The sequence below is a fragment of the Heptranchias perlo genome, chromosome 7 (assembly GCF_035084215.1).
Source record: "Heptranchias perlo isolate sHepPer1 chromosome 7, sHepPer1.hap1, whole genome shotgun sequence".
NCBI lineage: Eukaryota > Metazoa > Chordata > Chondrichthyes > Hexanchiformes > Hexanchidae > Heptranchias > Heptranchias perlo.
In genome coordinates, this window is record NC_090331.1 from 56,913,698 (window position 1) to 56,929,679 (window position 15,982).

General features: G+C 39.1%; 1 protein-coding gene across 2 annotated transcripts in view; it reads right to left on the reverse strand.

Annotated features, from left to right (window-relative positions):
- Positions 1 to 251: 251 nt before the first annotated feature.
- Positions 252 to 15,982, reverse strand: part of ccdc141 (coiled-coil domain containing 141) — a 142,329-nt gene continuing 126,598 nt past the window's right edge. The window contains exons 22-26 of one of the 2 annotated variants that reach the window (XM_067987652.1): positions 15,650 to 15,724; positions 11,641 to 12,195; positions 7,061 to 8,049; positions 3,611 to 3,783; positions 252 to 341 (exon numbers count right to left, since the gene is read on the reverse strand). In XM_067987652.1, coding sequence (XP_067843753.1) covers positions 313 to 341; positions 3,611 to 3,783; positions 7,061 to 8,049; positions 11,641 to 12,195; positions 15,650 to 15,724 — 1,821 coding nt within the window. In that variant the 3' untranslated portion in view covers positions 252 to 312. Of the gene's footprint in view, positions 342 to 1,191; positions 3,784 to 7,060; positions 8,050 to 11,640; positions 12,196 to 15,649; positions 15,725 to 15,982 lie in introns of those variants that run through there. The other variant, XM_067987651.1, reaches the window with a different exon arrangement.

Consider the following 15,982-nt stretch of genomic DNA (forward strand, 5'->3'; position numbering starts at 1 on the left):
TGAAAATGCCTTATAGTGCATTAATGGTGAATAATTGTGGTGTATAATTTTCTAAATGTTCCCAGGGAGAGTCAACAGATCAGTGAACGGTGTTCTCATGTATTGCATACATTTTCTAACTTGTATTTCCTTTTTATAAAAATTTGCTAATGGCTTAAAATAAACTTTTGTAACACAAGTGAGCTTATTGGTGCAAAATACCCCCAATAATCAGTAAGAAGTATGGTTAGAAAAATGAGTACTAATCTCCACAGTTTTTATTCTGGTTTTTGCAGGTGTTCAGAGTTATACTTCATGTGGAAATGTCATTATTCACCATCCCTCAAGTAATAAATCAGAATCTGATTTTAAAAAAAGATCAAGAGAAATAATAACATAGTAAGTCAAATGAACATGGTGACATCCATTAAAATATTCAAAGATGTAATTCTTTTGCTGAAGTTTTAGCACAAGAATAGGTTAAGGAAAGACACATGTAGGCATTCAGGGGCAGCATGGTGTTGGGTAAGAGTAAGGTTATTGTGTGCATTTGTAATTATTGTATTAAAATAGACTGTTCACTGACACAGCATTTTGTTATACATGGAAGTTACAGTCATACACACCACTCATTTGGTGCTGATTTATTTATTCAGATGACGATTACTGGCACAGTTATGTACAGGCAAAGAGAGCTGATGTGTTGTCAAGTGGTGGGATGGGTAATGATTCAAAGGAATGTTGGGTAGTGATTCAAGGGAATGATGGGTAATGATTCAGGGGAATGTCTCTTTATTTAGTGAAGGCACTGTTTTCTCTTTGTGACCGCTCTCATCATAGTTTTTATTTGTTATTGAGATACCTAAATGAGGGGCCAAGGCCTACAGTGTAGGACATCGACAAAGTTGAAAAGAGTAAGAGAAAAATAATGTTTATGTAACACCAAATTTGTGTTTTAAAAGCATGAGGATTGTAGAGGAAGGAAAGATTGGATGAAGAAGGAGTTCGACAGGTTTGAAGTCCCATGAAAGCATGAGTTACAGAAGGGAACAGTGAAATAAGGCTTGATTTGCATAATGAGTTTTCATTTAAACACAGTGAAGATGCAGGTAGGAGGAGGACTGTATATGACGGTGTAGGAGAAACAAGACAGGAAAGTTAAGAGGAGCAATAGCCATGGTAGTGTCAATTAAATAGACAGAGACAAAAAAGTTGTAACTTTTCAACATTCAATTATTATTTTCAGTATTATATTATTCAACATTCTCAATGACCCCTGAAATACACGGGCCACAGGATTACCACTGTAGCCCCCAAAAATTGCAGTTGATGTTTGTACGCAATACTATTGATGCGTTTGTGAGGATTTATTTTATGTGCTCCTCTACTGTTTTGGTACCTGTCAACTTTTTATTTTTGGTTTATGAAAACATCGTGTAAAAGTTCTTTGATCCAACCGATCATTTTTAACTGAAAGAAATTATTATTTCTCCATATTGCATTTTATTTCATTTACATTTCTTCTGATGTATTTGACACGACAGAGAATCTCCAGCCATACATTTTCATGACAAATGGTATTTAAACTGCCAAAATTATCAACGCACAGCTAAATTTTACATTACTAATTAGTTTTATGTTGTGCTACAAAACATTTACAGAAGAACCATCTTATATCTAAACCTGCTTGTGAATCTCGTTCAAAGGTCATCTCCAATGTACTGTACATTCACACATTACAGTGAGTAAAAAACATACTCTGTTTATCTCAAATGTTTCAGGGTGCAGTTATAATGCCACTTTCATGTCAATGTGGTTTCAGGTATGAGTCAATATGAAAGTGACCGCATAACTAAAAATCAAGTCTCAATCTGACTTCCAAGCAAACTAAAGCCAAGTGATGCGAGTCTCACATCAGCTGTAGTATGACTCCAGCTTCATGTGAAACTATATTTTGATGGTGCTCAACTGGTCCTTTTAGACATTATGTGAAATGCTGAGAGAGTTGAGTCTCTGACCCATTTTTTCCTAGCTTTAAATATGAACTGCCCAGGAGCGGAGCATGCACAATGTTCCTTTGTGGTTGCCCCAGTGCGACCTGCAGCACGGTTCAGTCATCCAGTCTGCAAACTTTGCATCGTGCTTCATTCATGCCAGTCAGTATATAACTGCAGCCTAAGTGCTTCTTGGTCACTTTGACTAAACAGAGTTCTGCTGCACAAGTACAACGTACTTCCAGCAATATGGATTTCATTGGTATCACAGTATTAAAGAGAGGAAACCAAATGTAGGTAATGACAATTAAATATACTTAATTCCAAATGTTAATAATACTATGAAGAAATACAAATAGAATTAATCATGTGTTGTCAATACATTGTTACTTGTGATTTGTTAGCATAATTATACAGGTAAAACAAAATGAAATGCAATTCATTATTAATACATAATGTTTCCATAATTATGAAATTATTTTGGAAAATTCACTTCTGGGAATTCTTAATGGTAGTTTTTAAATGACATGGAGAGAAAATATTGAAAGGAAGAACACTGGAGACCTGCCATGCATAATGAGTGGCCCACATAAACATTGTTATAACAATGCACATTTCATCTGCATGTTTTTAAAATTGTACGTTATTATTTCTATTTCCTTATCCATGCAATCTGCTAGATTTTATATTTTAGAGACTATTCTCTGACTGTGTGGGCTGGCTTTTGCCAATGCTACTTTATACTTGGCTGCTGGGAAGTGTGCTTATGATATGTGATATCAGCCAAGAGGTACCACCTGGGGCAATTGCCCTCTAATTTTCTCTCGTTCACTGTTGGAAGGCGCCTGGTCTCTGCTCGTCATCTTCTGCCCACAGACAGGGAACTGACCATGCGGCGATCAATGGCTAAGCACATCTTACATATTAGATGGCCAACCTGATGCACCACTGTGCCACCCATTCATTTCCAATTTTAACATGTTTTTGCAATGCCTCTAATCCAAAAATATTAAGTATTGAATGATAGTAGAAATTATGTGAATAAAGAATACATATTTGACTGTAACTAATTTTCAAAAACGTTTCTATATAAGAACATAAGGATATCCAAAGATTGCAATAAAAAAGGCCTTTAAAGTCATCATCCTTTTTCAGTCTTTTACAGATATTCTTCTTTTACTGATTTCCACTTATATCACTATAATTGGACAATCACAGATACGTTCTTATTGGTGTCACTGATTGCAAACAACTAGTGTTGTTCCTGTTTGTTGAATTACTAAGGATCTACTTTACTGGAAAAATATTAAATTAGAATATTAGTACTTTTGACAAATTAATTTTGTGTCTTAAATGAGCAACAGTAAAGAAATAACAATTCCTGAACAAGTCAGCAGCAAAAATACATTACTAAAGTTATTAGAAAAATCACACAATGATATTGCTTGTGATAAGTGCAGATATTTTAGAACACACAGTGATAGGCAGCTAGGTGGCAGGAACAGTGATATATATTTACAGTAGTTAGGTTAACAGCATATACATAAGAAACAAGCTAACGTATAGTATACACAACACACCAAGACAAGTGAACCAATCTATAATGTCAATGTGGAAACATCTGAGACTGCAGTTACCTTGCACTTGAAGGATAGCACTGGAACTGACAGTACCATTAGAATTTTTAGCTCGTACAACATAAATGCCAGCATCTTTATCAGACACCTTCTCAATGAAAAGAATGTTTTTGCCTTCCTTTTGTGAAATTTTTAAATGCTGATCTGTTGTCAGCTTCTGTCCATTCTTGTACCTGAAGTAAAGAGTGCATTTTTAAGTCAAGCAACTTCCAACACCATTTTAATATTACCATATTTATTTTTAAGAATGTCTAAAAATTAGAAAATTAATTGTATATAAAAGTGTTTTCTGTATAAAGGCAAAGTATGTAATATTTTTAGTATCACATATTTAAAATTTGTTAAGTATTAGCAACAGTCTTAAATGACTTATGACATGCTTTACAAAACATTTTCAATCTCACAAATTCATAGGAGCATAGAATGTTACAGTGCAGAAAAAGCACATTTGGCCCATCAAGTGTTTTCTCCATGAGCCATCTATTCTAATTCAACTCTCTTACCCACTCTCCATATTCTAATATTCCTCTTTTTCAAGCAACTGTCTCATTCCCTGTTAAGTACACTCAGTGACTCAGCATCAACAACAGTTTGTGGCAGAGAATTCCATATTCTAACTGCCCTCTATCTATAAACTACATCCTAACCTTGCTTTTAATTCTTGTTATTATTTTAAATTTATGCTTTCTTTTTACGCTAAGGGAAGGGAGACAAGACTAATCCCTCATCTCAAAGGACTGAGCTATTAGAAAACTTAAGAAAAATGTGAATCCTTCAGCTGTGAATTGAGGTAAATGAAATTGGACTTTATAGAGGAATATAAGATAATGTATCTAAGATGTGGCAGTGATTATTTCACATTCTGAAAATGCATTGTTTTCCAAGCTGTGTAAAAGACATATGCAAAATTTAACATTCAAATTGTCATGGCTATGTGCTTGCAAACTTGCTGCATCTTCACAGTATATTACTTCAAGCCACATTTTCTCAAAGTCAGAACAATTGAACAAAATAAATGAGATCAGGTTTTCAATATTCTAAAGTAATCCAAACGTAATATAAACTAGGACTTTAAAAAACCATACAGAATTATGATATCCCAGGTCATATGCTCTCTATCTATAGTCAGAATCACCCATTAGATGCTATTTTACTACAATTTTCTTTGTACTGCCGTTTTGAGTAAATCCCTCATTGTTTCCTGGAATTGGGATTTTTTGATAAGTGATGACATAATGACTGGAATGATCAAGCCTTATTTTTGTTCCTGCAGATAATCTTGTTCTTTGTACAAAATATAAATACTGAAGAAAATATAGAGTTTATTGAAGTGGTATATAATCATCTGTACAAAAGAATATAGTTCTACAGCTTAGAAGATTACTGATTGTTTGAGACTTGGTTGATGGATGTGTGTTGTATATAGTATCATATAGTATCCATGACCCTATTATGGATAATTGCATTGATGTCATGGCCTTGATGGAAACTTGGTATATGGGTGATGACACCTTTCCCTTACTGAAGGCTCCATGCCTGACAATACCTTTCACCACCTGCTCCACCCAAACCACCACGATGACAGTGTGGCCCTTCTCACCAAATCTCACCTTGGTCTGTCCCTTTATTCCTCTGGCACTTTCTCCTCTTTTGTGCACCTCACCTTTTTTCAAACCTCTCATCTCTCCTTCAAAATTCTCACAGCCCAGCCAAGCACCACCCATGTTTCTCACTGTGATATCCTCATTCCTTTCCTCCCTCAGCATCTGCACTGAGCAATTTTTTTATCCACAGTGATTTCAACCTCCATCTCAACTTATCTTGTCCTCTCTTCTCTGCATTCACTCCCCTTTTGTCCTCCCCCTTAATCTCTCCCTCCATATATACTCACCTACCCATATTCACAGCCACCCCCTCGACCCTGCCATCTCACGTGGCCTCTCTATTCCTATCATCTCAATCACAGACAAGGCCATCTCTGATCACCTCCTTGTATAGCTCCCCATTCACATCTCCCTTCTGCATCCACCCGTGGAAAAAAAACTCTCCTCCAAGTCACTTACAACGGCATGTTTAAACTCCCAGCTGTCATCACCCCCCACCTCAAAAAACCCACCCTTAACCCCTCAGTCCTTGAAAACTACCTTTCTTGAAAACTTCCCTTTCCTCTCCAAAGTTCTTGAACGTGTTGTCACCTTTAAAATCCGTAATCATGTTTACCACAACTCTGTTTGAATCCCTCCTATCAGATTTCCGCCCCTGCCACATCACTGAAACAGCCCAAATCAAATCACAAATGACATCCTCTGTGACTGTGACCATGGTAAACTATCCCTCCTCATCCTTCTCATTCTGTCTGTAGCCTTTGACATGGTTAACCACACCATCCTCCTCCAACACCTCTCCTCTGTTATCCAGCTGTGTGGGACTGCCCTCGCCTAGATCCATTCTTACTTATCCAGTTGGAGCCAGAGAAACTATTGCAATGGCTTCTTTTCTCTCCTCCACAATGTTACCTCTGGAGTGCCCTAAGGGTCTATCCTTGGCCCCCTCCTATTTCTCACTCACTCACTCATTCGCATGATGTTTATTAAAAAGTCTGTTTATAATACGGAATGGTAAGTTATAATGCCACTTATAATCATGCAAGTGCAGAGCTGTCTCCCGGTGGGGAAATTGCAAGTCACAGTCTGCAGTATAACTCTGGTCTTAAACTCGCTTCTTTCTCCAGTTTCTTTCCCCTCATGCCCTCTCCGAGCTCACCTTGTTCATGAGTCCCACGTCCTGCTCTCTTGACCCTATTCCCGTTAAACTGCCGACCACCCAACTTCCCATCCTGGCCCGAATGCCAGCTGATATTGTAAACAGATCCCTCTCCTTAGGTACTGTCTCTCCCCCTTTCAAGTCTGCTGTTATCATCCCCCACCTCAAAAAGCCCACTTTTAATCCCTCTGTCCTTGAAACCTCCCTTTCCTCTCCAAAGTTGTCCTCTCCAAAGCTGTCCTTTTCCTTCCAGAGCTACCAGTCATAGTAAGTGTAACATAACTGTAGCCTAATGCACCTTGTGATAATTGTTTAAGCAAGTTATTCATCTGTTCTGATTATTATGCACAGACAATTTCCATTTCTAAAGGCTCATGAAAGCTTTACCAGTAATTGCCATGCAGCTAATTTGCACATAATTTTTGTGCATAATGGAAGATTTGCATAATTAATTTACTTGTGTCATTTCACTAGTTATCAAAATTCTCATACATTCTTCAAAGTTTTTTGAAAATTTGTCACAGCTGAAAACAACTAGAGTTAGGCTGTAATTGCACTGAAAAAATCAGGCCCATAGTCAACAGCTCATGCTGATCAGCTAAATATATGTTAATGTAATATGAAATGTTCCTAGTCAGAATCAGTTTTACTTGTACATATTATTGCTGTTTGTTATAGATTACCCACCACATCAAAGTTGGTTCTGGGAATCCTGTTACTTCTATTTCCAAGGTCACAGGAGAACCTTCTACCACACTGACATTAGACAAGAACTTGGAGAAGTTGGGAGTGTTGCTAGCCAGGTTGCAAATGGCTGTGCTTCTTGATGTACATCTGAGTTCCTCACAGATGACAGTATCCATATGATGGCCTGTTTCATGCACTGATTTGTGTACACCGAGCGGAGCCGTTAGTGGTTCAGGTGAAGCATGTAAACTATTTCTGTTAGAATCCATTTCTTTTCTAAATCGGCCACTATTAGAACCATGCAGTGACTCCTGTGTTTCAGTCACACTCTCATGCACATCGTAAGTCTGCAGCTGTGTCTCATGCACTTCACAGATCGAATCACAGGCTGATGAATTAGTTACCGTTTGGGATTTTAAGATATGTGAAAGAGTGCTCGAAACAATATTGGATGCAGGAATTGACAGTGGGCTATGGTTAAAAGAAGAAGACCCAGATCTGTATTTTGTGCAGGGCTCGGTACTGAGATTTGGATGAGATGAGGGATGGCATTCTGATCCACTATAAACTTGTGGTCTTGAGTGATTTACTTTATCAGCAGTGGCAACAGGTGCTAGTAGATCAGAGTTGTCAGTCATTCTGCTACAGCTTGTTTGCATCTGTGGTTGGCCACTGTAAGACCCAGCATGCAGACTGTGGGAACTTAATCTGGACATTTTGTCCACTTCTGTTTCAGAATGGAGGATGTTCGATTCAGGAGTCTCAGGAAGTGGAGGCAAAGAAATGTCATCAGGTGACATGCATTCATATTCTTCTACAGATAGGGTTTCATCTACTGAAAGCTCATTTTGTAGATCTGCATCAGTCACTGTGCTGCCCTCAGTGGAAGGATGAAATAGCTCTGTAGCTTCTTGTGAATATGGATCTTCTGCAACTGAATCTGTGGTTTGATTGTTCAGTAATCCATCCAAGTTGACATTTAAAGGTTCCTTAAAAAACAAAAACAAATTCTATCTATAATTTATTTAATTTGCTACATATGTCATGCACTCCTTATTTGAGTATCACTATTTCTGTCATGCCTCGAGGTGGCACCTTGATAATTTTCCCAATATTGTTGCACAGTCACGTCTGCAGTTTCTACTACTGAATCCCAACTAATTAAAGACAGGAATCCACAATACTTGCATCAGATAACCAGGGAGCAGGGGAGATAAGTTCACTTCGTGTCTGCTGTTAAATTCACTGGTGGTAACAAACAAGAACAAAGAAAAACAGGATATTGGCCAACAAGCTAACTATATTATATTCATAATATGCTTAGTCTTCATAAAGAAAATATTTTTTTTACCTGGAAACTTATTTCTTTTAAGGACACCAGAAAGACAAAAGTGGCATCAAGTAAGGAAACCTTCTGTGTTATATGTGAAGCCCATTGGATTAAAGGGATAATGGCAATGTGGATACTAAATTGGCTAAGGGGCAGAAAGCAGAGAGTAGTGTTGAATGGTTATTTCACAGACTGGAGGGAAGTATACAGTGGTGTCCCCCAGGGGGCGGTATTAGGACCACTGCTCTTTTTGATATACATTAATGACCTGGACTTGGGTATACAGGGCATAATTTCAAAGTTTGCAGGTGACAAGAAACTCAGAAAAGTTGTAAACAGTGAGGAGGATAGTAACAGACTTCAGGAGGACATAGACAGACTGGTGAAATGTGCAGACACGTGGCAGATGAAATTTAATGCAGGCTGAAGTGAAGTGATGCATTTTGGAAGGAAGAATGAGCTGAGGCAATAATAAATGGTACAATTTCAAAGGGGGTGAAGGAACAGAGAGACCTGGGGGTTTGCATACAGAAATCTTTGAAGGTGGCAGGACAAGTTGATAAGGCTGTTAAAAAGGCAGATGGGATCCTTGGCATTATAAATAGAGGAATAGAGTACAAAAGCAAGGTAGTTATGCTAAACCTTTATAAATCACTGGTAAGGCCTTAGCTGGAGTGTTGTGTCCAATTCAGGATACCACACCCTTTAGGAAGGATGTCAAGGCGTTAGGGGTGCAGAGGAGATTTACTTAAATGATACCAGGGATGAGGGACTTCAGTTATGTGGAGAGACTGGAGAAGGTGAGATCGTTGATCTTAGAGCAGAAAAGGTTAAGGGGAGATTCAATAGACACGTTCAAAATCTTGAAGGGTTTTGTTAGAGTAAATAAGGAGAAACTGTTTCCACTGGTAGAAGGGTCGGTGACCAGATGAGGTGAATTTTTTTCATGCAGCGAGTTATTGGCCCAGATTTCCCTGTCAAAATAACAGTGAGACAAATGGCACTCACCATTATTTATGCGCAAATGGTACAGCAACTTCAGGCAAGGGGCAGATGCGCGATTAAATACAAATATCCAAAAGTTGCTGTCCAAGTTGCGACCCTCCGCTGTTAGCTTCGCGAAAATGGCACATGGCTGTCTTGCTCACCATTGAAATGCATTAAGAACATAAGAACATAAGAAATAGGAGCAGGAGTAGGCCAATCGGCCCCTCGAGCCTGCTCCGCCATTCAATAAGATCATGGCTGATCTGATCCTAACCTCAAATCTAAAGAACACAAGAAGTAGGAACAGGACCCGGCCACTCAGCCCCTGAGCCCGCTCCACCACCCACAGGGCCTTGACCGATCCGAACTCAGCTTCATGTCCAATTTCCTGCCCGCTCCCCATAACCCCTAATTAAACTCGAGAAGTTGCTGTATTTGTGCGGTAGGTATGAACTAAACTCACCACAGAAAGCTAAGTCTTGTCCATCCAGTCTAAATACCCTTTTAACGACTGCAAAACAACCTATCTGGCACTGAAAATTAACTATTACAAGTGTGGAGACTCATTCTTTCAGGTTTTAATTGTTGGAGATTTTACAAACGTAAAATTATTTTTTTCTAACTTTTCCTTTCTGTCTCTTTTTTTTCTCTCTTAATCCAATCCTTCTTTCCCTCTCTTTATTTCTCATTCTGAACCTGATTTGACATTGAATTCACTCACTTTAACTTACACTTCCTTCTCAGTCCTTGCGTTGTTAATTTCACAATCCTTCAATCTGATTGGTTAAGGAGATATACAGTTACTTGCCCTGTTCACTCAGATCCCAGATGACTTGTTTCCCTCGCTGCGACATTATCCGCTCACACTTCCAGCAACTTGCCATGCAAAAATGTAAAAACCTAAACATGCAAGGGCAAGTCTAACTGTAGCAGGTGCCATTAGATGCCCTGCTACAGCAAAATCTGGGCCATTATGGTCTGGAATGCACTGCCTGAAAGGGAGGTGGGAGCAGAGTCAATAGTAACTTTCAAAAGGGAATTGGATAAATATTTGAAGGGGAGAAAATTGCAGGGCTACGGGGAAAGAACAGGGGAGTGGGACTTTCAAAGATGGCCTCTTTCTGTGATGTAAGATTCTTTGATTCTATATATTTTTTTTTAATATGGCATTAGATACAGGGAAAAATGATTTCAAAATTGGCTTTAGCTAGCTGTAGCTGAATAGAATTATTTTTCCCTGTCAGAAGAGTGGCCAATACACACAATTGTTCAGACATAGCTATAATTTTAACAGCAGAGGTTAGTCCTTGTTACTGGCATTGCCTGTACTCAAGCTAATTGGATCGCTGGGCAATCCTTAGAATCATAGAATCATAGAAGTTTACAACATGGAAACAGGCCCTTCGGCCCAACATGTCCATGTCGCCCAGTTTATACCACTAAGCTAGTCCCAATTGCCTGCACTTGGCCCATATCCCTCTATACCCATCTTACCCATGTAACTGTCCAAATGCTTTTTAAAAGACAAAATTGTACCCGCCTCTACTACTGCCTCTGGCAGCTCGTTCCAGACACTCACCACCCTTTGAGTGAAAAAATTGCCCCTCTGGACCCTTTTGTATCTCTCCCCTCTCACCTTAAATCTATGCCCCCTTGTTATAGACTCCCCTACCTTTGGGAAAAGATTTTGACTATCTACCTTATCTATGCCCCTCATTATTTTATAGACTTCTATAAGATCACCCCTAAACCTCCTACTCTCCAGGGAAAAAAGTCTCAGTCTATCCAACCTCTCCCTATAAGTCAAACCATCAAGTCCCGGTAGCATCCCAGTAAATCTTTTCTGCACTCTTTCTAGTTTAATAATATCCTTTCTATAATAGGGTGACCTCATTCTTTGAAAATGTTTCTCTGCCGTGAGTACCAGGCAGTTGTGTTGGAAGACAGTCCAAACTATATCATTTTGTTCCAATAATATTTACATTGTAAAAAATTAATGTATTTACGATCAACCAATCTGAAAATACATACCTGCCAATACCCTGAACAGCTCAAAATTGCCATGAATCTTTCTTTAAGACAACTAAGTAAAATATTCTTTTTCAGGAATTGAAAATATGCCTTTGAAATAATTTATCATCTATGTGCACTCAGGAATTTTGAAGTGAATTTTAGTAAATATGTTCAGGTCCTGTTCTGGCGATACAGTAATTACCCTTTTTACTACAGCACTAATTCAGGAATATTTTAAAGGAGTACATACATGATCGTATGACAACTGGTCTTCTTGCAGTTCTGTCTGACTATCCAGTGTTGCTCTGTCTTCAGTTTCATCCATGTGATACTCTTTGGAAGAATTTGGAACTGATACTTCTGAATTGTTCCCAAAAGGTGCCATGGAAGGTTTTGTATTTTCTGATGTGTTTTCTATTAGCTGGAGGGCAAAAACCCTTCTTTCTGAGTCAGTGGAATATGTTGATGAAAAGAGCAATTTTGTCTGGGATGGCTTCATACTAAATGGCTGGGACAAGGTGGTGGTATAACACTGAATATTTATCCCCCTTTCACTGGAGATCTTCATGGTATCTCTTACTGTCTGGATATCTTCTGTGGGTGGTCCAAGAACATGACTGTGATCTGTGACATGTATAGAAGCTAGCTTTAGCTCTTTGTTTTCTTTTGCCACTTCAGTTGAGTCCACAGCAAGCTTTGATGAAGCCTCGATCATCTTTTCTTGTTCATGGTTGTGCACTGTTTGATACACTATTTTTAAGCCTGTATCTACAGGTGATGATTGAGTAAAATCACTGGTTTCCACCTAACAGCAGTTAAAGAAACATAACAATTCAGACATTTCATAAGAACATAAGAACATATGAAATAGGAGCAGGAGTAGGCCATTCGGCCCCTCGAGCCTGCTCCGCCATTCAATAAGATCATGGCCGATCTGATCCTAACCTCAAATTTAAATCCATGTCCAATTTCCTGCCCGCTCCCCGTAACCCCTAATTCCCTTTACTTCTAGGAAACTGTCTATTTCTGTTTTAAATTTCTTTAATGATGTAGCTTCCACAGCTTCCTGGGCAGCAAATTCCACAGACCTACCACCCTCTGAGTGAAGAAGTTTCTCCTCATCTCAGTTTTGAAAGAGCAGCCCCTTATTCTAAGATTATGCCCCCTAGTTCTAGTTTCACCCATCCTTGGGAACATCCTTACCGCATCCACCCGATCAAGCCCCTTCACAATCTTATATGTTTCAATAAGATCGCCTCTCATTCTTCTGAACTCCAATGAGTAGAGTCCCAATCTACTCAACCTCTCCTCATATGTCCGCCCCCTCATCCCCGGGATTAACCGAGTGAACCTTCTTTGTACTGCCTCGAGAGCAAGTATGTCTTTTCTTAAGTATGGAGACCAAAACTGTATGCAGTATTCCAGGTGCGGTCTCACCAATACCTTATATAACTGCAGCAATACCTCCCTGTTTTTATATTCTATTCCCCTAGCAATAAAAGCCAACATTCCATTGGCCTTCTTGATCACCTGCTGCACCTGCATACTAACTTTTTGATTTTCTTGCACTAGGACCCCCAGATCCCTTTGTACTGCAGTACTTTCCAGTTTCTCGCCATTAAGATAATAACTTGCTCTCTGATTTTTCCTGCCGAAGTGCATAACCTCACATTTTCCAATGTTGTATTGCATCTGCCAAATCTCCGCCTACTCACCCAGCCTGTCTATATCCCCCTGTAGGTTTTTTATGTCCTCCTCACTCTCCACTTTCCCTCCCATCTTTGTATCATCTGCAAACTTTGATATGTTACACTCGGTCCCCTCCTCCAAATCGTTAATATAGATTGTAAAGAGTTGGGGACCCAGCACCGACCCCTGCGGAACATCACTGGCTACTGGTTGCCAGTCCGAGAATGAACCATTTATCCCATTTCAGTGTGTTTGTCAGTATTATTCTTCAATAAAGTAAGTTTGTGGATTTCCTTTTAACAGTCACCATGTAGGAAAGTACAAAGAATTTTAGTCATTGATGATGTACAGTTAGATACATAGCATGACTCATTCTTTGTTTTTCAGGTTTTAAAATCACATCTTATTTATTAACTTAAAAGCATCATTAAAAGAGTTGTATGCTACCACTATAACAGAGATTTTTTTCCCCATTTAATTTATAGCAGCTCTTTAAAAGTGAGACAAGTTGAGAAAACTGTTTAAAAAAGCAAATGATTTCCTGATATAAACACGAGCATAAAGTATAAAAGCAAAGTAAAAATGCTAAATCTATGCAAATAATTGGTTCGTCCACAGTTAGAATAGTGTGTCCAGTTCTGGGTCTCGTACTTTAGGAAAGTTGTCAAGGCCATGGAAAGGATACAGAAGAGATTTATTAAGATGATATCAGAGACACCAGTGAAAAACTAGAGAAACTGAGCTACATTCTGGACCCCACCAAAATTTGCAGTGTTAGGGGGAAGTCCTTTAATTATCATGCTTATGGCACATGCTTATGCCACTAAGGGCACATCTTGAGTACGTGCCACTTTAATAATATGCCAAAGTCGGTCCGAAGTTGGCTAGCCTGGGGGGGCGGTGCTGTGTGCCGGGTGCCCCACTGAGAAACAAGTTACTGGTGCTCTCGTTTAAAAATTATATATAAAGATGGTTGATGCCAAATCTTCAAGGGTCTGGGACATGATCCCAGCTTGGACCCCCAGGTGGGCCCCACAAGCACCAGTGAGGTGAGGTACATCTGGTCTGACCATCATAATCTCACCAAGCTCATTTTTGAGTGGCCCATCTTCCTCCTTAATGATTCTTTTGTTTTGCTAAAGTGTTTGCAAAAACCTTTGCAACTTCTTTTTATTTTGTCTCCATTTTTTTCTTTTGTACTGTCCTTACCTCTTTTTATTTCTATTTGTAAATTACAGTATTTACATGAGTCTCCTTTGAATCACTAACTAGCTTTCTTGTATGCTTGCTTGTTAGCCTTAATTTTCAGCCTAATCTGACTGTGCAACAATGGAATCACGCTAGGCATTCCCGCTCTTTGGCGCTGTCAGGACGCCAGTATGCTGAGTGAGTTGAGGCATACTGGCCTCTAGAAGGGCAAATGTGGGCCCCACTGATGGTGTCCAGGACAGCGAGATGCACTAGACCCCCAAAGATTTGTTTTAAAACATTACTCCCATAGCTGGGGTTAAAAGGGGGATGGGGGGGGGGGCAAGGCTACCCCAACGTTTCTGGCTGCCATGAGCAGCTGGGTGCTGGGAATGTCTCTAAAGTAGTACTTGTCTCAAGCTAATAAGATGCCCTCCCACTGACCATGAGCATCCTAACATTCAAGGGTATGGTCCCAACGTAACCAACAAGATTGCAACCCGTGGATTTTCGGCCCCTCTACCTGTTGCAATATCCTACCTTTCTAATGCTAATTTCCCTTCTTGAATGAGTAATTAGTCCCCTCTCTTTTTGCTTTCCCTATTTCTTCTAAAAATGTTATAACCTGCAATCTTTAATCTTGAGACAACCAAGCTTCACTTAAAGCAATTATATCATTTTTTCTACTGCAATTATTGCTTCTAGTTTTCTAATTTTATTCCTTATGCTTCCTGCATTAGGGTACATACATTTGAGCCTTTTACCTTTGTTGCTTATAGTAATTATTGTTCCTTCACTGCTTGTCTTCTTTTTCTCAGTGCTATCCTTTTTGTTTGTCCCCTTTGAGTTAAATCTCTTTATCCCTCCGTCCTAACCTCTCCTAAAGCTATCAGGTTTGTGTATTTTCTCCCTCCCCTTTGTTACTCTTGAAGGCATCTTAATCTATAATTATGATGTTGGGGGCTTCAATGCTCATCAACTTTCCTAGTTTTTGGTGTGGCTTGTCTGTCCCTCCCCCATCGTACAAGTTTAAAACCTCCTCCATCATCCAATTAATTCTCTCTCAAGGGCACTGGTACCATTAAATTTCAGATGAAGACCTTCTCTGTGCAACTTCCAAGTTTCCAGAGTTTGCCCCAATGCCCCAGGAATCTGGAACACTCGCTGAAATAGTTTAATTTGTATTTGATAGAGTAACTTTGACATGGTAGGAGTTGGGCTAAAACATTGTCTCTTGGACCAGGATTTGAATGCAGCTAAGAGAATTGGAATGAATGCATTATTTCCCACTTTGTGGCAAAATAAGTGATCATTTTCCTAGCTACTAACAATCAATTTCTGAATTACTTTGTTATTTTTCTGGCAAGCTTATAAATGTTTACCTGTTTTTCCTTCTGAACATTTCTTTCTTCATCTGCTTTGCTTGGATTTTTTGCTGGTTTTTCTGCAGCTTCAGCCTGTTTGATATTAACATGCAGAATGTCAACATAGTCCAAGCTATGTGAAAATGTGTTAGTTCAAGGCACTTGGTTATCATTTGCAGGATGTTTCCTTTGGGTAGGCTCAGTTCTAGGACAGACAAGAATAGCCTGTGCCTAAAGCCAGCACATTTGCTAATTGGAAAAAAATTGTGTGGTGCAAACATCCTAATTTCACCCAAATTTTGTTTTTTTGAAAAAAATGGATTCACTTGCTTCAAGAATTTAACATTTATT